This window comes from Mobula birostris, chromosome 16 (assembly GCF_030028105.1).
Source record: "Mobula birostris isolate sMobBir1 chromosome 16, sMobBir1.hap1, whole genome shotgun sequence".
Classification (NCBI taxonomy): Eukaryota; Metazoa; Chordata; class Chondrichthyes; order Myliobatiformes; family Myliobatidae; genus Mobula; species Mobula birostris.
The window spans coordinates 78936080-78961367 of NC_092385.1; the positions used below are offsets into that span (position 1 = coordinate 78936080).

The following is a 25288-nucleotide window of genomic DNA, read 5'->3' on the forward strand; positions in this document are numbered from 1 at the left end:
AGCAACCAGCGGTCTAACTACCGCCTGCACCTTGCTCTTTTTAAATGATTTAAATACAATGATCGGCAAGATTTTGCCTGAAGTAAATCTAGAATGAGGCGTATTCGTACTCATTGCTTTTGTTAGACGATCACGAGTGATTCAGGCAATGATTTGGGCGCCTAGGAACGTTAAGGACCTGCCTGTGTTGTCTTATGTTGAGTTGGCAGTTGGCTGCTGCTAATTCACAACTTCGTGATACAGGTAAAGTATTACTTTCTTTTTAAAACTGCTGTTTATTGCTGTTCTTGTGTTGGTTTCTGAGCTGCGTATCTTTCGCACGATGGCTGTCGACATTGATTTTCAATTACTGGCTGCTTCTCTGGAAACGTGTGCGATCAGTGGAGTCCTCACGCTCTGTTTTCCTGCCAAAGATAAAACGACATTTTTCTACATCATCCTTTTGAAGGAGGTATGACAGGTGCTTCGCCAATGCAGTTTTCGGGATAATTTTGTGTTCCAAGGGTGCTGAAATAAGTTGCAGTTGTGTGGTAATTACACGATTTGAAATTACTCTCACAAAAAATTGTAGGGACCCAAACACGCCTCCAAAATCAACCAAGCAGCCGCATTAACTCAGCATTGTTCGGTGCGGTGCAACAAATAGGGTGAGAATTAATAATGTTGGCAGTTAAAAAGATGACTTCGAGCTCTGTGGGAAAGTTCGTGTCATCTCTTAAAATGTTATTGGGCATAAATTGACAACATGACAAGATAGCATCCACCTATGAACACAAAATAAGAGCGCGAATCGCCGTTCAGATCCTTAAACCTGCTGGCCTCAGTCCCGTTCCTCTGCTCGTTTCTCAGTTCTGTGATCTTTCTCATATTTAATTATCTCCACCTTAAATATTATTCAATGATCTGACCTTTACTACTCTCAGGCAGAGAATCCAAAGATTCACCATGATCTGAGAAAATAAATTTCTCCACACCTCAGTTTTAAATAAGACTCTTATTTTGCAGCCATGTTCTCTTGTTCATGTCTCTCCCACAAAGCCTGCAGGGTTAGTGCTTTGTTCAGGGTGTCAGATGTGGGAATCCTGGGAGACCTCCAGCCTCCCTGATGGCCACATCTGTGCCAGGTGCACCGAGTTACAGCTCCTCAGAGACCGTGTTAGGGATCTGGAGCTGCAGCTTGATGACCTACTGCTTATCAGGGAAAGTGAAGAGGTGATAGACAGGAGCTGCAGGGAGGTAGTCATCCCAGGGAGGGGTCAGAAAACTGGGTCACTGTCAAGAGAGGGAAGGGAAATGCCTGGATAGTGGAGAGCACACCTGTGGCTGTCCCCCTCAGCAACAAATATCTTGTTCTGGATGCTGTTGAGGTGGATGACCTCACAGGGGATATGGTGACCAGGTCTCTGGCATTGAGTCTGGTGCTGTTGTGCAGGAGGGAAGGAGGGAGAAGAGGAGTGTGGTAGTCATAGGGGATTCCATAGTCAGGAGAACGGACAGGAGATTCTGTGAGCCTGATAGAGATACCCACATGGTGTGTTGCCTCCCAGGTGCCAGGGTACGGGAACGTCTCGAATCGGGTCCAGAATATTCTGAAGGGGCAGAGTGAGCAGCCAGTTGTCTTGGTACATGTTGGTACCAATGACGTAGATAGGACAAAGGAGGAGGTCCTGAAGAGAGATTTCCAGGAGTTAGGAAGGAAGCTGAGAAGCAGGACCTGCAGGGTAGTAATCTCAGGATTGCTACCTGTGCCACGTGCTAGCGAGGGCAAGAATAGTAGGATCAGGCGGATGAATGCGTGGCTGAGAAACTGGTTCAGGGGGCAAGGCTTCAGATTCTTGGATAATTGGGATCTCTTCTGGGGGACATAGAACATAGAATAGTACAGCACAGTACAGGCCCTTCGGCCCACAATGTTGTCCGGACAGGAAGTATGACCTGTTCAAAATGGACAGGGTACACCTGAACCTGAAGGGGACCAATATCCTGGCAGGAAAGTTTAAAAGAGCTGTTAGGGAGAGTTTAAACTAATTTGGCAGGGGGATGGAAACCAGAATGATAGAGCGGGGGAAGGGGAAAACAGAAATAAATCTAAAATAGAGAGCAGTAAAGATGTCAGGAAAGACAGGCGGGTGATGGGCAAGTTTGTAGCCATTGGGATGAGTTGCAGTGCAATAAAGTTACAGTGAAATCAAAGCGAAAAGTACCAAATACTGGTCTTAAGGTGTTATACTTAAATGCACGCAGGTGGATGATCTTGTTGTACAGCTACAGATTGGCAGGTATGATATTGTGGCCATCACTGAGACGTGGCCAAAGGATGCATGTCTCTGGGAGCTGAACGTCCAAGGATACACGGTGTATCAGAAGGATAGGAAGGTAGGCAGAGGGGGAGGCGTGGCTTTATTGGTAAGAAATGATATTAAATCATTAGAAAGAGGTGATATAGGATCGGAAGGTGAAGAATCTTTATGGGTTGAGCTAAGAAATCGCAGGGGTAAAAGGACCCTGATGGCAGTTATTTATAGGCCTCCAAACAGCTGCAGTGATGTGGACTACAAATTACAACTGGAAATCAAGGAAGGTAGTGCACCCGTGGCTGACAAGAGAAATTAGGGATAGTATCAATTCCAAAGAAGAAGCATACAAATTAGCCAGAGAAAGTGGCTCACCTGAGGACTGGGAGAAATTCAGAGTTCAGCAGAGGAGGACAAAGGGCTTAATTAGGAAGGGGGAAAAAGATTATGAGAGAAAACTGGCAGGGAACATAAAAACGGACTGTAAAAGCTTTTATAGATATGTAAAAAGGAAAAGACTGGTAAAGACAAATGTAAGTCCCCTACAGACAGAAACAGGTGAATTGATTATGGGGAGCAAGGACATGGCAGACCAATTGAATAATTACTTTGGTTCTGTCTTCACTAAGGAGGACATAAGTAATCTTCCAGAAATAGTAGGGGACAGAGGGTCCAGTGAGATAGAGGAACTGAGCGAAATACATGTTAGTAGGGAAGTGGTGTTAGGTAAATTGAAGGGATTGAAGGCAGATAAATCCCCAGGGCCAGATGGTCTGCATCCCAGGGTGCTTAAGGAAGTAGCCCAAGAATAGTGGATGCATTAGTGATAATTTTTCAAAACTCGTTAGATTCTGGACTAGTTCCTGAGGATTGGAGGGTGGCTAATGTAACTCCACTTTTTAAAAAAGGAGGGAGAGAGAAACCGGGGAATTATAGACCAGTTAGCCTAACGTCGGTGGTGGGGAAACTGCTGGAGTCAGTTATCAAGGATGTGATAACAGCACATTTGGAGAGCGGTGAAATCATCGGACAAAGTCAGCATGGATTTGTGAAAGGAAAATCATGTCTGACGAATCTCATAGAATTTTTTGAGGATGTAACTAGTAGAGTGGATAGGGGAGAACCTGTGGATGTGGTATATTTGGATTTTCAAAAGGCTTTTGACAAGGTCCCACACAGGAGATTAGTGTGCAAACTTAAAGCACACGGTATTGGGGGTAAGGTATTGGTGTGGGTGGAGAATTGGTTAGCAGACAGGAAGCAAAGAGTGGGAATAAACGGGACCTTTTCAGAATGGCAGAACGGTGACTAGTAGGGTACCGCAAGGCTCAGTGCTGGGACCCCAGTTGTTTACAATATATATTAATGACTTGGATGAGGGAATTAAATGCAGCATCTCCAAGTTTGTGGATGACACGAAGCTGGGTGGCAGTGTTAGCTGTGAGGAGGATGCTAAGAGGATGCAGGGTGACTTGGATAGATTGGGTGAGTGGGCAAATTCATGGCAGATGCAATTTAATGTGGATAAATGTGAAGTTGTCCACTTTGGTGGCAAAAATGGGAAAACAGATTATTATCTGAATGGTGGCCGATTAGGAAAAGGGGAGGTGCAACGAGACCTGGGTGTCATTATACACCAGTCATTGAAAGTGGGCATGCAGGTACAGCAGGCGGTGAAAAAGGCGAATGGTATACTGGCATTTATAGCGAGAGGATTCGAGTACAGGAGCAGGGAGGTACTACTGCAGTTGTACAAGGCCTTGGTGAGACCACACCTGGAGTATTGTGTGCAGTTTTGGTCCCCTAATCTGAGGAAAGACATCCTTGCCATAGAGGGAGTACAAAGAAGGTTCACCAGATTGATTCCTGGGATGGCAGGACTTTCATATGAAGAAAGACTGGATGAACTGGGCTTGTACTCGTTGGAATTTAGAAGATTGAGGGGGGATCTGATTGAAACGTATAAGATCCTAAAGGGATTGGACAGGCTAGATGCAGGAAGATTGTTCCCGATGTTGGGGAAGTCCAGAACGAGGGGCCACAGTTTGAGGATAGAGGGGAAGCCTTTTAGGACCAAGATGAGGAAAAACTTCTTCACACAGAGAATGGTGAATCTGTGGAATTCTCTGCCACAGGAAACAGTTGAGGCCAGTTCATTGGCTATATTTAAGAGGGAGTTAGATATGGCCCTTGTGGCTACGGGGGTTAGGGGGTATGCAGGGAAGGCTGGGGCGGGGTTCTGAATTGGATGATCAGCCATGATCATAATAAATGGCAGTGCAGGCTCGATGGGCCGAATGGCCTACTCCACCTATTTTCTATGTTTCTATGTTTGAAATAGAAAAGGCTTGTCAGAAGGGCAGTGTTATGATAATTGTGGGAGATTTTAACATGCGAGTGGATTGGGAAAATGAGGTCGGCACTGGATCTCGAGGGAGAATTTGTAGAATGTCTGCGAGATGGCTTTTTAGAACAGCTTGTTGTTGAGCCCACTAGGGGATTGGCTGTACTGGATTGGGTATTGTGTAATGAACCGGAGGTGATTAGAGAGATTGAGGTGAAGGAACCCTTAGGAGGCAGTGATCATAACATGATTGAGTTCACTGTGAAATTTGAAAAAGAGAAGCCGAAATCTGATGTGTTGGTATTTCAGTGGAGTAAAGGAAATTACAGTGGCATGAGAGAGGAACTGACCAAAGTTGACTGGAAAGGGACACTGGTGGGAAAGACGGCAGAGCAGCAGTGGCTGGAGTTTATGCAAGAAGTGAGGAAGGTGCAAGACAGGTATATTCCAAAAAAGAAGAAATTTTCGAATGGAAAACGGATGCAACCGTGGTTGACAAGAGAAGTCAAAGCCAAAGTTAAAGCAAAGGAGAGGGCATACAAGGAAGCAAAAAATAGTGGGAAGACAGAGGATTGGGAAGTTTTTAAAACCTTACAAAAGGAAACTAAGAAGGTCATTAAGAAGGAAAAGATTAACTATGAAAGGAAGCTAGCAAATAATATCAAAGAGGATACTAAAAGCTTTTTCAAGTATATAAAGAGTAAAAGAGAGGTGAGAGTAGATATAGGACTGATAGAAAATGATGCTGGAGAAATTGTAATGGGAGATAAGGAGATGGCGGAGGAACTGAATGAGTATTTTGCATCAGTCTTCACTGAGGAAGACATCAGCAGTATACTGGACACTCAAGGGTGGCAGGGAAGAGAAGTGTGCACAGTCACAATTACGACAGAGAAAGTACTCAGGAAGCTGAATAGTCTAAAGGTAGATAAATCTCCCGGACCAGATAGAATGCACCCTCGTGTTCTGAAGGAAGTAGCTGTGGAGATTGCGGAGGCATTAGCGATGATCTTTCAAAAGTCGATAGATTCTGGCATGGTTCCGGAGGACTGGAAGATTGCAAATGTCACTCCGCTATTTAAGGAGGGGGCAAGGAAGCAAAAAGGAAATTATAGACCTGTTAGCTTGACATCAGTGGTTGGGAAGTTGTTGGAGTCGATTGTCAAGAATGAGGTTACAGAGTACCTGGAGGCACTCCAGATAGGCAGAACTCAGCATGGGTTCCTTAAAGGAAAATCCTGCCTGACAAACCTATTACAATTTTTTGAGGAAATTATAAGTAGGCTAGACAAGGGAGATGCAGTGGATGTTGTATATTTGGATTTTCAGAAGGCCTTTGACAAGGTGCCACACATGAGGCTACTTAACAAGATAAGAGCCCGTGGAATTACGGGAAAGTTAGATACGTGGATAGAGCGTTGGCTGATTGGCAGGAAACAGAGTAGGAATAAAGGGATTCTATTCTGGTTGGCTGCCGGTTACCATTGGTGTTTCACAGGGGTCCGTGTTGGGGCAGCTTCTTTTTACATCGTACATCAACGATTTGTATTATGGAATAGATGGCTTTGTGGCTAAGTTTGCTGACGATATGAAGATAGGTGGAGGGGCTGGTAGTGCTGAGGAAACAGAGAGTCTGCAGAGAGACTTGGATAGATTGGAAGAATGGGCAAAGAAGTGGCAAATGAAATACCATGTTGGAAAGTGTATGGTTATGCACTTTGGCAGAAGAAATAGATGGGCAGACTATTATTTAAATGGGGAAAGAATTCAAAGTTCTGAGATGCAACGGGACTTGGGAGTCCTCGTACAGGAAACCCTTAAGGTTAACCTCTGGGTTGAGTCGGTGGTGAAGAAGGCGAATGCAATGTTGGCATTCATTTCTAGAGGAATAGAATATAAGAGCAAGGATGTGATGTTGAGACTCTGTAAGGCGCTGGTGAGACCTCACTTGGAGTGCTGTGGGCAGATTTAGTCTCCTTATTTAAGAAAGGATGTGCTGACGTTGGAGAGGGTACAGAGAAGATTCACTAGAATGATTCCGGGAATGAGGGGGTTAACATATGAGGAACGTTTGTCCGCTCTTGGACTGTATTCCTTGGAGTTTAGAAGAATGAGGGAGACCTCATAGAAACATTTCGAATGTTGAAAGGCATGGACAGACTGGATGTGACAAAGTTGTTTCCCATGATGGGGGAGTCTAGTACGAGAGGGCATGACTTAAGGATTGAAGGGTGCCCATTCAGAACAGAAATGCAAAGAAATTTTTTTAGTCAGAGGGTGGTGAATCTATGGAATTTGTTGCCACAGGCAGCAGTGGAGGCCAAGTCATTGGGTGTATTTAAGGCAGAGATTGATAGGTATCTGAGTATCCAGGGCATCAAAGGTTATGGTGAGAGGGTGGGGGAGTGGGACGAAATGGGAGAATGGATCAGCTCATGATATGGCTGAATGGCCGACTTCTGCTCCTTTGTCTTATGGTCTAAATGAAGACATTTCAAACCTGCCTTTAAAGCTTCTTGTGCGACTCCTTGTCAATTGCCCGTTTTGGAATTCTAGGTACACCATCAACAGATACCCCTCTTTCAACTGTCCTTGTCCTCAAAGATTCCTGCATACCTATCAGACATGATTTACCTTTCAGAATTGAGTTCAATTCATAAAAGAGTGAAGTGCTGCATTTTGGAAGGTCAAACTTAATGGCCGAGTACAAAGTTAATGGCAGGATTTTAATCAATGTGGAGGTACAGAGGGGTCTTGGGGTCCAAGTCCATGGCTCCCTAAAAGCTGCTGTGCAAACAGATGGTGTGTTGGCCTATTTGGTTATGTGGAACAGTCTGTGCTCCAAACCTATTCTGGTACTGCTCCCCAACTTTTCCTTCGGTACATTGACGACTACATTGGTGCTGCTTCCTGCAAATTGGTGTGAACATAGAATTCTGCAACTTCTGGTAATTCCCTCCCCCTACCTTCCTCTATCCCTATTTCACTCTGCCCCCTCCCCCAGCTGCCTATCACCTCCCTCATGGTTCCGCCTCCTTCTACTACCCATTGTGTTTTCCCCTATTCCTTCTTCACCTTTCCTGCCTCCCTCCTCCCACCCCTTTATCTTTCCCCTTACTGGTTTTTCACCTGGAACCTTCCAGCCTTCTCCTTCCCACCCTCCTCTGGCCTTCTTTATAGGGCCTCTGCCCCTTCCCTCTTCAGTCCTGATGAAGGGTTCCAGCCCGAAGCATTGACTGATTGTTTCCATGGATGCTGCCCGACCTGCTGAGTTCCTCCAGCGTGTTGTGAGTGTGGCTTTGACCCCAGCATCTGCAGAGTATTTTGTGTTTTGGCCTTTGTTTGTCATGGGACTGAGTTCAAGAGTCACAAGGTTATATTGCAGCTGTAAAAAAAAAACTCTGGTTGGACCAGACTTTGGAGTATTCTATTCAGTTCTGGTTGCCTCATTATAAGAAGGATGTGGAAGCTTTAAATATACCAGGATCTGTCAGAATTAGATAATATGTCTTATGAGGAAAGATTGAACAAGCAAGGGCTTTTCTCCTTGGAGTGAAGGAGGATCAGAGGAGACTTGTTAGAGGAATATAAGGTGATAAGAGGCACAAGTAGAGTGAGCAGTCAGTGCCTTTTCCCAAGACACAATGGCTAATGCAAAAAGACCTATTTCTAGGGTGATTAGAGGAAGAAAAGGGTTTATTTTACACAGAGTGGTAAGTGTATAGAAGGCACTGCTGAGGGCAGTAGATACATTAAGAGACTTGATAGACACATGATGAAAGAAAAATGGAGGGCTATGGGAGGAAAGTGTTAAATTGATCTTGGAGTAAGTTAAAGGTCGGCATTACATCAGTAGCTGAAGGGCCTATAGTGTACTGTACTGTTCTATGATTATATTAATTTTTCCTAAATGATTAGCTATTACTTCTTGATTCCTTATTGTAGTGCCAAAAATAAATGTTAAGTTATTTGATCTTTAGCTTCCCCACTATCCATCTTGCTCTGTTTTATGAACAAAGCAGTTACATGAGTTGTTTTACAATCTTCTGGTGCTCTTCTGGAACTTGGAGAGTTTTGAAAAGTTTCACTCTCTTTGTAGCCACTTCCTTTAAAACTCTTTTCTTTCTTTATTAATCTTTTTATTGATTTAAAAGGAGCATAAATACAATCAAGAGGAGAATTATCTCAAATATATATATCAATAACAATACAAACCGAGATTAAGGTAGACATTGTCAAAATCATAGATATTGTTAAACTAGTATAAAATATATAATAAAAAAATTAAAATAGCAATTCTTCTGTTATCAGTTTATGAAGAGAAAAGAAAAAACATTGAGTTTTGAATGAAGAGGAAAAAAAAACACTGCCCTATATAAAAAAAACAAAAAAAGGGACATTTTGAGGATAAGACCAAAAAAAAAGAAAGTCATTCTGATCAAATCTAAAACTTCAAAAAAAAAGATTGAAAGAGTAATAAATCGAATTAAATGAAAATATTGGATAAAAGGTCACCAGATTTGCTCAAATTTAAAGGATGTATCAAATGTCGGACTTCTTATTTTCTCTAAATTTAAACAGGAATTATTGGAGGAAAGCCCATAAAAGACTGTAGATGGATTAGAATCCTTCCACTTCAATAAAATGACTCTCCTAGCCAATAAGGTTGAAAAGGCTATCATACGTTGAGCGGAAACAGGAATATTTCCTCCTTCCGATGGGATAATCCCAAAAATTGCCATAAGCAAATTAGATTGTAGATCCAGATCCAAAACTTTTAATAGCATTTTAGAAACATTTCTCCAAAAGTTATCTAGCTTTATACAAGACCAATACATATGAGTTAAAGTGGCCAGCTCAGTATTACATCTGTCACAAATGGGATTGATATTGGAGAAAATACGTGCTAGTTTATCCTTTGACATATGGGTCCGATGCACTACCTTGAACTGTAGCAAGGAATGACGGGCACACATAGATGAGTTGTTAACCAAATGAAAAATTTTACTCTATTGATTATCTGAAAATGACTTTTGACACGTAGTCCTCTTTTATTGTCATTTAGTAATGCATGCATTACTAAATGACAATAAAAGAGGACTACGTGTCTTCATAATCCTATCCTAAATTCCAATTCCCAAGTGTGTTTAATTTTATCATTAGATTTCATTCGTGAGTTCAATAACTGTTTATAGATTATAGCTATCAACCCTTTTTGAAATGGAGTAAACTGAAAGAGAGCGTCTGTCATCTTTGGTGGATAAGCAGAAGGTTAATTTGGCAACAAACCGCGTAAAAAATTCCTAATTTGTAAATATCTAAAAAAGTGTACATTAGATAAATCATATTTATCCACTAACTGAGTAAAAGACATTAAACAGTCCCCTAAAAACAAATCTGAAAAAGTTATTATTCCCTTGGTTTCCCAAATTAAAAAGACTTTATCCAAAATTGATGGTTTAAAAAAATAATTGAGATGGATGTTACTAGAAAGAATAAAATTATTTAACTCAAAAATCTACGAAACTGAAATCAAATTCTTAATGAATGTTTAATAATGGGGTTAAAATCTTGTCTACTAATCTTAGAAAACAAAAAGGGAAGAGGAGCTCCCAGTAAAAGGGCCAAAAGAGAACCCCTTCACCGAGTTTACCTCCAAATCCAACCATGAAGGACATTCATGTATATCTGAATAGTGAATCCAAAAGGTAATATATCGAATATTAATTGCCCAATAGTACATTCTAAAGTTAGGCAAAGCCATACCACCATCCTTTTTTAATTTCTGCAATAAGGGTTTACTCAATCTAGGATTTTTATTGTTCCAAATATAAGATAAGATTATAGAATCTATTCTGTCAAAGAACTTTTTAGGAGCAAAGGAAGGAACTGCCTGAAATATATATAAAAATTTCGGTAAAACTATCATTTTAATAGCATTAATTTGACCTAATAATGATAATGTCATAGGCAACCATTTAGAAAGCATTTGTTTGGTGTAACCAATTAATGGAAAAAAATTATATGTATAAAGATCCTTAAAATTTTTAGTAATTTTAATACTGAGATAGGTAAAGTAATTTTTAGCAATACTAAAAGGTACTTGATTTGGATCCGAGTAATTATTAATAGGAAATAACTCACTTTTATGTAAATTTAATTTATACCCAGAAAAACTACTGGATTCAGAAAATATAGATAACTTAGAAGGAATAGATGTACTAGGATCTGAAATATAAACAGGTTATCTGCATATAACGAAACCTTGTGTACTTTGTCCCCTCTCTTAATACCCTGAACAGTCTCAGAATCTCTAAGAGCAATAGCAAGGGGTTCTAAAGCCAAGTTAAATAATAAAGGACTAAGAGGACATCCCTGTCGAGTACCCCTATGTAATCTAAAATAGGGAGATTTTTGATCATTAGTTATAACAGCAGCTATCGGAGCATGATAGATCAATCTAATCAAGGAAATAAATCCCGGGCCAAGATTAAATCTTTCCAAACCCTCAAATAAGTAAGACCACTCCACCCTATCAAAAGCTTTCTCTGCATTAAGAGAAACAACACATTCAGATTCTTCAGATGGAGAAGAGTGAATAATATTTAATCATCTTCGCATGTTAAAATGTGAATATCTATTTTTAATAAATCCAGTTTGGTCATTGGAAATAACCTTAGGTAAAATATTCTCAAGTCTATTAGCCAAAATCTTAGAGAGAATTTTAAAATCCACATTCAATAGCGAAATTGGTATATAAGAGACGCATTCAGATAAATCTTTATCTTTTTTTAGGAATTAAAGAGATTAAAGCTTCATAGAAAGTTTTTGGGAGAGTCTCAGAGGATATAGGATCAGTGAAAACTTGACATAAATGAGGTATAAGTATATCAGTAGAAGTCTTATAAAATTCCACTGTATATCCATCTGGTCCTGGAGCCTTAGCTGATTGGAGAGAGGATATAGCCCTTGCTATTTCCTCTTGTTTAATAGGTGCATCTAATGTATTCATATATTGAATAGAGATTTTAGGTATATTCAGTTTTTACAAAAAACTATTCATAAAGGTAATATCTGAAAATTCAGACTCATAAAGATTAGAGTAGCAATCCATAAATATCTTATTAATTTCATAAGGATCTACCATTGCAGTTCTATCAGGTCTTCGTATTTTCAGGATCTGTCTTCTAGCCATATTTGCTTTTAACTAACCAGCTAATAATTTGCCTGATGTCTCCATGTATATAAAATTGGCATTTGGATTTAAGAAGTTGCTGTTCAATGGGAAAAGACAAAAGCAAATCATGCTGTGTTTGGAGTTCCACCCTTTCCTTAAAGGGATCTTCACTAGGCATACTGAATAAACTTTATCTATTTCTTTAATCCTATTAGTAATCAGTAAAAGTTCTGCCTTAGTTTTCCTCCTTGAACCTACTGAATATGAAATTATCTGTCCTCTTAAAAAGATTTCATCGCATCCCAAATAACCAAATTTGACATTCCCTCAGTTGTATTTAATTCAAAAAATAGGGAAATTTGCTCTTTAATAAAATTTACACAAGTTGAATCTTGTAACAATGAAATATTAAATCTCCACTGAGGTATGTGAATATTATCAGACAGCTTCAAAGTTAGTTTCATAGGTGCATGATCTGACAACGCAATCACATCATCTGCACACTCAACAGAGGGCGCCAATCGTGTATCCAACAAAAAATAATCAATTCTTGAATATTTATGGTATACATGTGAAAAAAAAGAAAAATCTTTTTCTTTAGGATATTTAAGTCTCCAAATGTTGACCAGACCATATTCTAATAAAAAAGAATTAATACAAGTTGCAGCTTTATTAGGAAGCAACGGATTGGTGGACGATCTGTCAATCGACGGATTGAGAGAGCAGTTAAAGTCACCGCCCATGATCAACTTATATTCATTTCAATTCGGCAGTACAGAAAATAGCTTCTTAAAAAATTCAGGGCTATCTATATTAGGTGCATATACACACACCAAAGCCACCTTTTGACCACATAACAGACCAGTGACAATTAAATAACTTCCAATTAAATCAGTAACTGTATTAAAATGAACAAAGGGGATTTTAGAATTAATAAAAATAGATACCCCTCTTATTTTATTTACTGATAAAGAATGAAATAAGTGTCCCTTCCAAAATTTAAAAAAGCGATATTCATCCTGCCTACGGACACGAGTCTCCTGCACAAAAATAATATCTGCATGAAGTGTTTTTAACTTCTTAAAAATCTTTCTGCGCTTAATAGGTTGGTTCATACCGTTTAAATTCCAAAATATTATATTAATTTTATTAAGATCCATATTTAAAGTTTAATTTAAAAATTTTATAAAGTAATCTAATGCGCAGGTGCAGCCTAAATCGGAAGAAAGGGCGAAACATGACTTGATCAGAAAGAAAAGCAAAATGATTGACAAAGAAAAACTCCTCAGTACTGCCCAGTCGAAAAAAAACTGACCTAATAGACCCACCCACCTCCCCCAAAAACCCAGAAACCATCCGATAGGCGAACGGCATGCTAATCTAATAACCTTTAACCCCTGTCTCCAGCTGGCAGATCCATTTTTCAAAAAGGTTACCGCCACTAAAAAGACCTAACAAAGAATACATAAAGAAGTAAACAGATTCCAAGTATTTTCACATTATGTCTAACAGTAGTTAAGACCGAATTAACGACAGCCAACGAAATCCATTTGATATACGCAGCCATGTATTCAAAAAAAGGATAAATCCAATCAACTAATATACTACAACTAATATTAAAGATTTATAATTTTATACCAATTTATATCAATCAGAATTTCCTGATGGTCCTACCATAATGCATGAATTTTTAAGGAAACTAAACATTCCGAAATTACCAGCTGATGAACGTTTAGCATTAGACGCACTCATTACTGAAGAGGAAATAAGGAAAGCAATTTTTTCGTTGAATTCTGGTAAAGCACCTGGCCCAGATGGGTATACAGTTGAATTTTATAAATCTTTTTCAAATGTACTTTCTCCCTGGTTATGTAGAATTTTTAAAGATGCCTTATTTGTAGGTAAATTACCACAATCCTTTTATGAAGCATCTATCTCATTAATTCCTAAAAAAGATGAAATGTGGATTAAACAAGCATCACTCCCCACTAACATCTTAACTACATTCTACAGAGGTGTGGTTGAGAGTGTGCTGACCTTTTGCATCACAACCTGGTACTCCAGCTGCAGTGCTGTCGACAAAAAAGCCTTGCAGAGGGTGGTTAGGGGAGCAGAGAAGGTTATTGGGGTCTCCCTACCTTCTGTCCAAGACCTCTTTCAGAGTCGATGCCTCCAGAAGACACGGTACATCATTAAAGACCCCTCACACCCTCTCCATGAACTGTTTGTTCTTCTGCCATCAGGCAAACGTTACAGGAGCATCAAAACTAAAACCACAAGGCTACTAAACAGTTTCCTCCCACAGGCAGTCAGACTGCTAAATAGCTGCTCCACCTGACTCTGCTTTGGACACTTTTAACTTGCACTGGACACTTATAACTTGATTTTAACTGACATGTGGCTGTTGTGTTTTACTATTTATTGTTATGTTTATTATTTAGTGTTGCGTCTGTATGTTATGATTGCACTGCCCCTGAGAAACGCTGTCTCATTCTGCCCTGCAGAGCTGATGTATGGTTAGAATGACAACAAAGTTTTTTGAATCTTGAATCTTGAAAATCTTTTCCAAAATATTAGCAATTAGAATAGAGAAGGTACTACCACACATTGTCTCTGAAGGTCAGACTGGATTTATTAAAAACCGTTAATCACATCTTAATGTTAGGAGGCTAATGAACATTGTATACACTATTTCAGTTAAAACTCCAGAGTGTGTTATTTCGCTTGATGCCGAGAAGGCATTTGACAGATTTGAATGGGAATATTTATTTGATATACTTGAGAAATTTAATTTCAGCTTAAAATTTATATCCTGGATTCAATTGATGTATCATACACCTCTGGCTGCTGTATTTACCAATAATCAGAGATCCCTGTTTTTTAGGCTTTTTCAAGGTACTAGACAGGGCTGTCCTTTAAGCCCTTTACTATTTGATATTGCCCTGGAGCCCTTGGCAATTGCTATTCGTGATTCACCTAATATATTTGGCATTACTCGTGGGAATGGGACACATAAAGTATCACTATATGCAGATGACCTGTTACTATATATCTCTAACCCAGAGGAATCCATCCCTGCAGTAATAACACAATTTGCTCAGTTTAGTAGTTTTTCTGGTTATAAATTGAATCTTAATAAGAGTGAGCTTTTTCCATTAAATATGCAAATTCCAATTTATGGACAAGCACCATTTAGATTAGTTACTTATTATTTTACTTATTTGGATGTCAAAATTATTAAGAAGCACAAGGATCTATTTAAAGTTAATTTTTTTATCCTTAATTGATCATGTTAAACAACTGTTTACTAAATGGTTCCCATTGTCCTTATCTTTGATTGGTCGAATTAATACTATTAAGATGATTATTTTACCTAAATTTTTGTATTTATTTCAGGCGGTATCAATTTTTATCCCTAAATTTCTTTTGATATTATTGAGTCTAAATTTCTTCATATATATGGTAGAATAGAAATCCCAGGTTAAGTAAGAAATATTTACAGAAATCAAAAAAAGGTGGGTTGGCTTTGCCGAATCTTAGATTTTACCACTGGGCAATTAACATTCGATATTTAATGTTTTGGACACAAGAGTTGGATGAAACTCAGTGTCCACGATGGATGAACCTCGAGCGGGAGTCTGTACACGGGTTTTCATTGGCTTCTATTCTAGGAGCTGTGCTTCCCTTTGCACTTACTAAATTAAATAAACAAATGATAAATCCAATAATTAAACATACAATATGAATATGGTTTCAATTTCATAAATTCTTTGGATTGAACAAATTTATCCTCTCAAGTTCTGTTATATCGAATTTTATCTTTCAACCATCTAGAATTGATCAAGCTTTTCTTCTATGGAAAACAAAAGGAATAATATGTTTTTGTGATTTATTCATGGATGAATATGTGTTATATCCTTTGAACAGTTGTCTGATAAATTGCCTAGATCATATTTTTTCAGATATTTACAGATTAGAAACTTTTTGAACACTATCTACCTTTCCGATATCGCATCAGATAGAAGTTACAGAAAAAATTTTAGGTTTAAACCCTTATCAGAAGAGTTTAATAGCAATTATTTATTATCTGATTATGAAAATACGTCTAGGTACATCTGATAAAATTAAGTATGAGTGGGAAAGAGAACCTCAAGTATCTTTATCTACAGAGAAATGTGAAAAAATTCTTCAATTAGTCAATACTTCCTCAGTGTGTGACAGACACGCCTTGATACAATTTAAGGTGGTTCATAGGGCTCATGTGTCCAAGGATAAATTAGCTCGCTTTTACTGCCATATAAATCCTGTTTGTAATAGATGTAATTCTGAGGTAGCTTCCTTGACACATATGTTCTGGTCTTGTCCTCTTCTAGAAAAATATTGGAAAGACACTTTTGATATTGTTTGAGTAGTTTTGCGTATTGATTTACAGCCGCATCCTATTACTGCAATTTTTGGACTACCAGTGATGGACTCTAGTCGTTTATCCTCGTCAGCTGGTCATCTAATTGCATTTGTTACATTAATAGCCAGAAGATCCATTTTATTTAAATGGAAAGATTCTAATTCCCCCACTACATTTCAATGGCTTTCCCAAATGATAGCATGCCTGAACTTGGAAAAAATTAGGAGTGGTACCATGGATCCTTTGGTTAAATTTGAAGAAATTTGGAGTCCATTTATTCAACATTTTCATATGATGTAAGTTGACCCTTTCTGAATCCTTTGTAGTAATTTTTTTGTTCATGTATAGAGGAGCGGAGTTAACGACAAATAATAATTTTAGCCGATGTAATATGACAGCCCAAGCTTTGTTTGTTTTTTTACAGTTTTTTGTTTAGCTTAGGGAGTTTTCTTTTTCTCTCTTTAAAAAACACCTTTGTCACGGTCAGTTACTATGAGATTAGGAGGCTAAACTATATTTGTTACTTGGAATCTGTGCTTGTACATGTTAACTGTTATTATTGTAATCCCCATCTCTTTGTATCTCTATTATCATTATGTTTAATTTTGAAACAATAAAAAGATTGAAAAAGAAAGAAAGACTTACAAATCAAAGAAAAAATAAGATAATAATAAATGTGTTAAATTCAAAGCTACATTAACTGTTAAAGCAAACAACAACAGATCTAATTGAGTTAGCCAAGTCTGTGTTTGGGCATTGATAAAGCGAAGAGCAGACTTTCATCAACAGCGTTACAAACCACTCCCAGCTAAGGATCAACTTTTCAAATTGCTTACGAAGTGGACTTAAACTCTTTTATAAATTTCCAACCATCTTCTGGAGAGTCAATCCATTTTAGACGAGCATTGGGTGAAGTAATCATCAGACGAGCCGGATAACGCAGCGACGGGTGACAGTTAATTTTTTAAAATTCTGCCATCACCTCCCGATATTTAATTCTTCCAGCATAAATCTCTGGGGTAAAATCTTCAACTATATGAATCTTAACCTCGTTATAAATTAGCTTATCCCTTTTCCTTGCATTCCGAAGAATAGCTTCTTTGGTTGTAAAATAATGCAAACAGAGAATTACAGGACGTGGTTTAGTTTTGGCTGATGGTTTAGGACGCCGAACTTGGTGGGCTCTGTCCAATATCGGACAGACTTCGAGAATGTCACTAAAAAGTGAATATAACATGTTCGTAAAAACTTTAATGGCTCACCGGTTTCTGTATTTTCAGGCAAACCCAGTATACGTAGATTCATCCTGCGAATTCTGCTTTCCAAATCAATCGTTTTCTTTTTAATTCGTGATAATTCCGAAGTAGTCTCATTAATTTTCTTTTCCATAAAAGACATCTTCAAATCCTTTTCTTTAATAGTTTGATTCATTAATTCAAATTCTCTTTCAATTCTATGAGTGTTCTGCTTAAGCGTCTGATATCGATCTTCCAAATTCTTCAAAGATTCCTGCACAGCGAGGATGGTTTTTTCAAGCAATTCATTAGCTTTCGTCAGTTTATCCATTTTGGTATCCACCGTACCAATCTTCACATTAATAGCTTCTATTAAAGAGAGCATTCTTTCTGAAGTAGAAACTTCCTCTGGTTTCTCTGTTTGTTGAGGTTCAGGAAGAGTTTTGCCACTCCTTATTTAGGTTCCAGCCATTGTAATTAAATCGTAAATCCTTCAGAAAATATAATGAATCTTCAAGCTTTAAACGGATCTAGCAGTGGAAAGTAAGTTGTGAAAGACGGGGCTGTGACAGAAAACGTCTTACTCCATACCCTGCCAGATGGAGACCTCCTTTAAAACTCATGGGTGCAGGCCATGCAATTGCCCCGATTGGTCTGCCTTTGAACTGCTGTGTTTTTCTAATACTTTATCCCTGTGATTGGGTTTTTCCACAAATTTCTTTCCATTATTTGAAATTAGAATGTGTTAGTTCGGGGATATTTGCAGTATCCTCCACAGTGAAGACTAATGTGAGAAATTGACTCGACATATCTGCCTATTTCACCTGTTATTAATTCACCAGCCTTATTCTCTAGAGGTTGTACACCTGCCATAGCCACCTACTTCTGACATAAGTAGCCATTTAAGCTGCTACTGTTTTCTGATAGTCTATAATTAGTGGGGCTAGGATGAATGTTGATCAGGTTTTTCCTATGAGAAATTAAGCAGAATGGGTCTATATGTTTGTTGAGTTTTGGAAACTGAAAGTTGGTGTCATTCATTCAAAGTTCTTAAAAGTCTTGATGATAAGGTACAGTTTTGATTTTTTTCTTTCTGGTTTATTTAGAACTTGGTGCGCAGTCTCAAAATAAGGGACTTGAGAAGAGGTTTCTTATTGTATTTGAGTCTTTGTAATTCTCTACTGAAAAGGGCAATAGAAGCTAAGGCACTGAGTTTATTCAACATAAAAATCAATAGAGTTATGGATATTAGGACAATAGAGAGATATGGTGTGATTCAGTCAGAGGATCTGAATAATTGAATTCTGTTTTTGTTTCTTACTATCTTACATGATGTATCCTCACACATTTGGAGTACATTAAAAAGACTGCACCATCAGAAATTCCTAAGAATCTCACATCACTTCAGAACAGTAGCATCTCTGTTTTTGCAAAAGGCTTATCAATATGTTTTTCGAATGAAAATGTGATGTGATCAGTAGCTGTGTTGTTTCCAAATGAAAGTGTGGACTAGGTGCTCATACTTGCTGAATAATAAGAATTTGTTTGGTCCTTCTCTAGATGTGAAGCCATGGGACTGTAATCATAAAGTATTAAAATGTCATTCAGAAAAGGTATGCAAGAGTTGATACTATAAATATCTAAATCTATGAATTAACTTTTTCCTTATGCCTACTGAATGCTGTATTATAAGTAAGTATGTAGAGAAGTGTACGTATGGTGTATTTGTACCAGAACACTCAGCTCTGGGTAGTGCTGAACTTGGCTCTGCTGGTTCTGCCTATCTGCACTTGCCTGAGCTTGGTGTGGATGCTTGCCCCTCTACATCCACAGTAGGATGTCAGGCAGCAAGCCTGCGGGGGCTTGTGCTCCTGTCAGAAGCTGGGGCTCTTCTATATTATAATATCTAACAGAACCAAAAGAGACTATCACAAGAAGCACAACTAAAAAAATTTTTAAAAATTTAAAAGAGCAGATTTATACCCATAAAATATTAGGGGTACCATTAAAATAGGAGTAATTAAAACCAAACACCTGACTTCCAGGTTGTTTAGACCAAGAATCTCCATAGAAATGAAGAGGATATCCAATCCCATGCCTGTCTGACTATAGTAGGTGTAAGGAAGCAGGTTCGCCAATGTACTGCTAAAATATCCCAGCAAAACTGGGTTCTATCAGTGGATTCCACATGGTACCCATGAAAATAAGCTCTAGATTGGCTGCATGAATCTCGCTAGCATTATTCATCCCATAGAAAATTTTGAAATCTATGGAGAGAGGATCAGAATTAATGCTTCAAGTCAATTACCTTTCATCAGAAACACGTAAAAAGAAAGTTTAGTGCTCTTATGTTTACTACCTGGTAAAAACATTGGTCATTAACTTGGTTCATTGTGACCTGGCGTTGGCGGAATATAATTTGATAAATTTGCTAGTGTTATTCATTTACCTGTCAATCATGCTGGCATGTTCACATATAAAAATGCCTGAGAGATTCTAATCAAGTTTGACTATGGTTTAAAAGCTTGGTAGTATTTAATGTATTGCGTCAGCCAGAGGAAAAGACTTGGTGCCTACTGAACCCTACCTCTGCACAAGCATCAGAGGACGTTGGTGTGAGGAGAAAAATAAACTGAGTGAAATTGATACATATTTTTGTTCTTTTACAGTTCATATCTTGATGATCCTACTTGTTGCAGTAGTGTTTTTGATAGTTGTACGCCATAATCTAATTAATGTGCATGATCTATTGAGCAAGGGAAAATCAGGTAAGTAATAACATTTACTGATGCTCTACATTAAAGCACAGCATGGCATGTTGTATGTGTCAGCATTAATCAAACACTAATGGATTATTGGAGTTCTACGTTTGTAGCTTTTAGAGGTTGTATTTGTTGTTTTGAAATATATCCCCCAGTAGATGTGCCATTTATGAATAATAAATATGCTGCTTAAGTGCAACATTAAAATGAGATTTTTATTTTTCTTGAAACAATATTTGCACTAATTACACACCATAGCAAAGAGGAAATATATTTGCATTTATTTAACTATTATAGGAATATTAGTTATTAATGGTTGAACATTTGAATGACCAAATTTAAAATTCATAAATCAGAAATCAGCATCAGGTTTATTATCACCAGCATGTGACGTGAAATTTGTTAACTTAGCAGCAGCAGTTCAATGCAATACATCATTTAGAAGAGAGAAAAATAATAATAAATAAGTAAATGAATTAAAATATATGTATATTGAATAGATTTTTAAAACGTGCAAAAAACAGAAATACTGTATATTTAAAAAAGTGAGGTAGTGTCCAAGGATTCAACGTCCATTTAGGAATCGGATGGCAGAGGGGGAGAAGCTGTTCCTGAGTTAATGACTGTGTGCCTTCAGGCTTCTGTATCTCCTACCTGATGGTAACAGTGAGAAAAGGGCATGCCCTGGGTGCTGGAGGGTCCTTAATAATGGAAGCTGCCTTTCTGAGACACCGCTCCTTGAAGATGTCCTGGGTACTTTGTAGGCTAGTACCCAAGATGGATCCATTTTTTACTCTGTATGAACTAATATTAAAAACTTTTGAAGCATAACCTTTGTATACAGTGAATGACTTGCTGTTATTTTTCACGTTTATCACTGTAGAACTGAAGTATGGTGGACTGAAGCCTGATGACGTTCTCAGAGTTACAGAAGAGCGGACTGGTGAAGAGATTCCAATACTCATCCCTGCTGTAGAAGAGCGACTTGGCGGAGTAATAGCAGCTATCAACAGTATATATAGTAACACCAGATCTAATGTGGTCTTTTATATAGTTACTACAAATGATACGATCATTCACTTAAGGTAAACATGAGGAAATCTGTAGATGCTGGAAATTCAAGCAATACACACAAAATGCTGGTGAACGCAGCAGCCCAGGCAGCATCCGTAGGAAGAAGCACAGTCGACGTTTCGGGCCGAGACCCTTCATCAAGACTAACTGAAAGAAGAGATAGTAAGAGATTTGAAAGTGGGAGGGGGAGGGGGAGATCTGAAATGATAGGAGAAGACAGGAGGGGGAGGGATGGAGCCAAGAGCTGGAAAGTTGATTGGCAAAAGGGATACAAGGCTGGAGAAGGGAGAGGATCTTGGGACGGGAGGCCTAGGGAGAAAGAATGGGGGAGAGGAGCACCAGAGGAAGATGGAGAACAGGCAAAGAGTTATTGTGAGAGGGACAAAGAGAGAAAAAAAGGAGAAAATAATAAATAAGTAAATAAGGGATGGGGTAAGAAGGGGAGGAGGGGCATTAACAGAAGTTAGAGAAGTCAATGTTCATGCCATCAGGTTGGAGGCTACCCAGACGGAATATAAAGTGTTGTTTCTCCAGCTTTGTACATGATCCTCTCCCTTCTCCAGCCTTGTATCCTTTTTGCCAATCAACTTTTCAGCTCTTTGCTCCATCCCTCCCCCTCCCCTCTCACTTTCAAATCTCTTACTACCTCTTCTTTCAGTTAGCCCTGATGAAGGATCTCGGCCCGAAACATCGACTGTGCTTCTTCCTATGGATGCTGTCTGGCCTGCTGCGTTCCACCAGCATTTTGTATGTATTCACTTAAGGTAAATGTGTTTAATAAGTAACTATAAATAGAAGTCAGTTTTCTTTAATATGAGTCCAGAATTGAACAGTTGTAATTATTCTTTACACTTTCTTCAAGATCTTGGCTTCAGAAACGGGAACTGACGAGCATCAAATGTAAAATTCTGGAATTTAATCATCGTATTTTGAAAGGCAAGGTCCAAGGAGATATTGATTCAGCTGAAGTAAAGCCCGTGAGTAGTGCTTTATGTGTGTTAAAATGTAGCATAAAAGGCCACTTGTCCTATACAACCATTGTTGGTAGAATCTCAGGTGGTGACGAGAGGGTGTACAGGAGTGAGATTTGCCAACTAGTGAAATGATGCCGCAGCAACAACCTGGCACTCAACATCAGTAAGATGAAAGAGCTGATTGTGGACTTCAGGAAGGGTAAGACGAAAGAACACATACCAATCCTCATAGAGGGATCAGAAGTGGAGAGAGTGAGCAACTTCAAGCTCCTGGGTGTCAAGATCTCTGAGGATCTAACCTGGTCCCAACATATCGATGTAGGCATAAAGAAGGCAAGACAGTGGCTATACTTTATTAGGAGTTTGAAGAGATTTGGCATGTCAACAAATACACTCAAAAACTTCTATAGATGTACCATGAAGAGCATTCTGACAGGCTGCATCACTGTCTGGTATGGAGGGGCTACTGCACAGGACCGAAAGAAGCTACAGAGGGTTGTAAATCTAGTCAGTTCCATCTTGGGCACTAGCCAACAAAGTACCCAGGACATCTTTAGGGAGCGGTGTCTCAGAAATGCGGCGCCAATTATTAAAGACCTCCAGCACCCAGGACCTGCCCTTTTCTCACTGTTACCATCAGGATGGAGATACAGAAGCCTGAAGGCACACACTCAGCGATTCAGGAACAGCTCCTTCCCGTCTGCCATCCGATTCCTAAATGGACTTGAAGCTTTGGACACTACCTCACTTTTTTTAATATACAGTATTTCTGTTTTTGCACAGTTTTAACAATCTATTCAATCCGACGTAATTGATTTACTTGTTTATTTACTATTATGTTTTATTTATTATTATTTTTCTCTCTCTGCTAGGTCATGTGTTGCATTGAACTGCTGCTGCTAAGTTAACAAATTTCATGTCACATGACTGATAATAAACCTGATTCTGATTCTGATTCTGAAAGTTATTGAGAATCCATAGAACACATGCTGGTTCTTGGTACTGATGAATGTTCTTTAACCTGAAACATTAACTCTGCTTCTCTTCACATAAATGTTGCGTGACTGTAACCAACACCTCACTCTTTTATTTAACTGACATCATTTCAATTACCTTGCTCAACACTTCATAAGATTTTACTTTTCAAGTCTTAACACATATATATCCAGTCCCCTTTTCAGTTACTGATGTTCTTGTTGTCACCCGGCAGTAGTCTGAATCATAAGAGTGTGCTATATTTTAACAAACCTTTCTTTTAACCTTGATTCTTATGCCAAGAACTTTACATTTGTATTGATTTGCGGTTGCGCCACTTGGATATAATTTTCCTTATTTACTGTAGAGTAATTATGGACAATTTGAACATATTATTAAATATTCTAGGCACCATGAATAATTTCAACTTTTCTAGTCCTTCCACAAAACTGAAGTTCATCAACTCTGCAGCTGCCTTTCTCATAAACCTAGCCTGTACATCTCCCAAGCTCTTTAAATCCTTCCCACATTGTAGTGACCAAATCTAGAGAAAACTTTCCAGTTTAAATCATTCGTTTATAATAGTTTATCATATCTGTCTAGCATTTATAAACAATACTTTTATCCTAGAATTTATAGATATTCTTTTTCATATTTTTCAGTTGTAGTGTTGCCTTCAAAGATTTTTTCATGTCTTCCACCTCAGTAGTTTGATAAACAAATCAACAAATTACTCATACATTAAATATAAACAGAAAATATAAGAATTGTAAGACAAGATTGTGTCCAAAATTTGACAGGATTATGAAAAATATTATGTGTTAAATGACTGCGTTATACTATGTTGTTTTTATTATTATGTTAATATGAATGGAGTTTTGATTGGTAATTTTCATTATTTTAGTTGACTTTTGCAAGGTTTTATCTCCCTATGTTAATTTCTGGCACAGAGAAGGCAATTTACCTGGATGATGATGTGATTGTACAAGGTAATCTTTTTCGTTGCTTTGGTTATAAATATCTAAATATGTACATGCAAAGTATTTCGTAGAGGAAGTGCATTTTTAATAATTTAGTGAACTGGTCAATAATATGTACTTATTTTCTAGTTTAGGCTTTTAATTTCCAGCTGTTATATTTAATTATTTACACAGCTGAGGTTATAACAACTATATGAACAGTATTCAACAATATATGCTGTTAATTAGCAGAAGTCCATTCCATGGGCTGAAGAGCCTAATTCTGCTCCTGTCTTGTGGACTTTTATTGAGAATTATTTGCCAGTAGTTACCTGTAAATTAAACCGTCTGCATGCTTTTATAAATGACGTGTCTTTCATAATTAACAAAACTTTCCATAATTTATTACATTATGCACTTTGAGACTTTGCAACCTATATAAATTTAAGTTTCACTTACTTTTTTTGTGTTATATTGGTTACACTAGGAGATATCCGTGAACTTTATGACACTGAACTGAAGCCAGGTCACGCTGCTGCATTTTCCGAAGATTGTGATTCAGTATCTTCCAAGGTGCTGGTTAGAGGTGCTGGAAGTCAGGTACTTTTCACCCATTGTAGATTTTACTTTTGGGAGAAACATCAAAAGGATACTTCGATGTACAGAATGAAGTATATTAGAAATCTTGTTTCACAGTTTAGAATATAACCTCAGGAAAAGAAATGAAGCTAAAGTGAACTGATACAAATAATATCAGTTATCCAGTAAATTAGTTCACTACTACTTTAACAGTTGGTTTTATTTCTAACATATTATACATTTCCTAGTTTCCAGCTATTTATAGAACATATAACATAGAACATCATCATCATTCAGGTGCCTTGCTGTTCGGCGTGGGCAATCATGGCTCTCCATCCATCACGGTCCCTGACCCTCCGAATTGTAGTTGTTGCCTCCCTTGTTTCCAACCAGGATGTTATTCCATGTATCATTTTCTTCTCTGTCTGCCTCTGCTTCTTTTTTCTGCCAGCTTTCCCATTGGAACTAAATGCTCTAATGTCTCGCTTCGCATGATGTGTCCAAAGAATT

General features: G+C 38.2%; 1 protein-coding gene across 3 annotated transcripts in view; it reads left to right on the forward strand.

Annotated features, from left to right (window-relative positions):
* Nucleotides 1-27: 27 nt before the first annotated feature.
* glt8d1 (glycosyltransferase 8 domain containing 1) overlaps nucleotides 28-25288 on the forward strand; it is a 39364-nt gene continuing 14103 nt past the window's right edge. The window contains exons 1-7 of one of the 3 annotated variants that reach the window (XM_072280961.1): nucleotides 30-243; nucleotides 19016-19068; nucleotides 20125-20223; nucleotides 21101-21302; nucleotides 22154-22268; nucleotides 24145-24229; nucleotides 24687-24799. In XM_072280961.1, the coding sequence (XP_072137062.1) occupies nucleotides 19053-19068; nucleotides 20125-20223; nucleotides 21101-21302; nucleotides 22154-22268; nucleotides 24145-24229; nucleotides 24687-24799 (630 nt within the window). In that variant the 5' untranslated portion in view covers nucleotides 30-243; nucleotides 19016-19052. Of the gene's footprint in view, nucleotides 244-2355; nucleotides 2377-19015; nucleotides 19069-20124; nucleotides 20224-21100; nucleotides 21303-22153; nucleotides 22269-24144; nucleotides 24230-24686; nucleotides 24800-25288 lie in introns of those variants that run through there. The other 2 variants (XM_072280962.1, XM_072280960.1) reach the window with 2 other exon arrangements.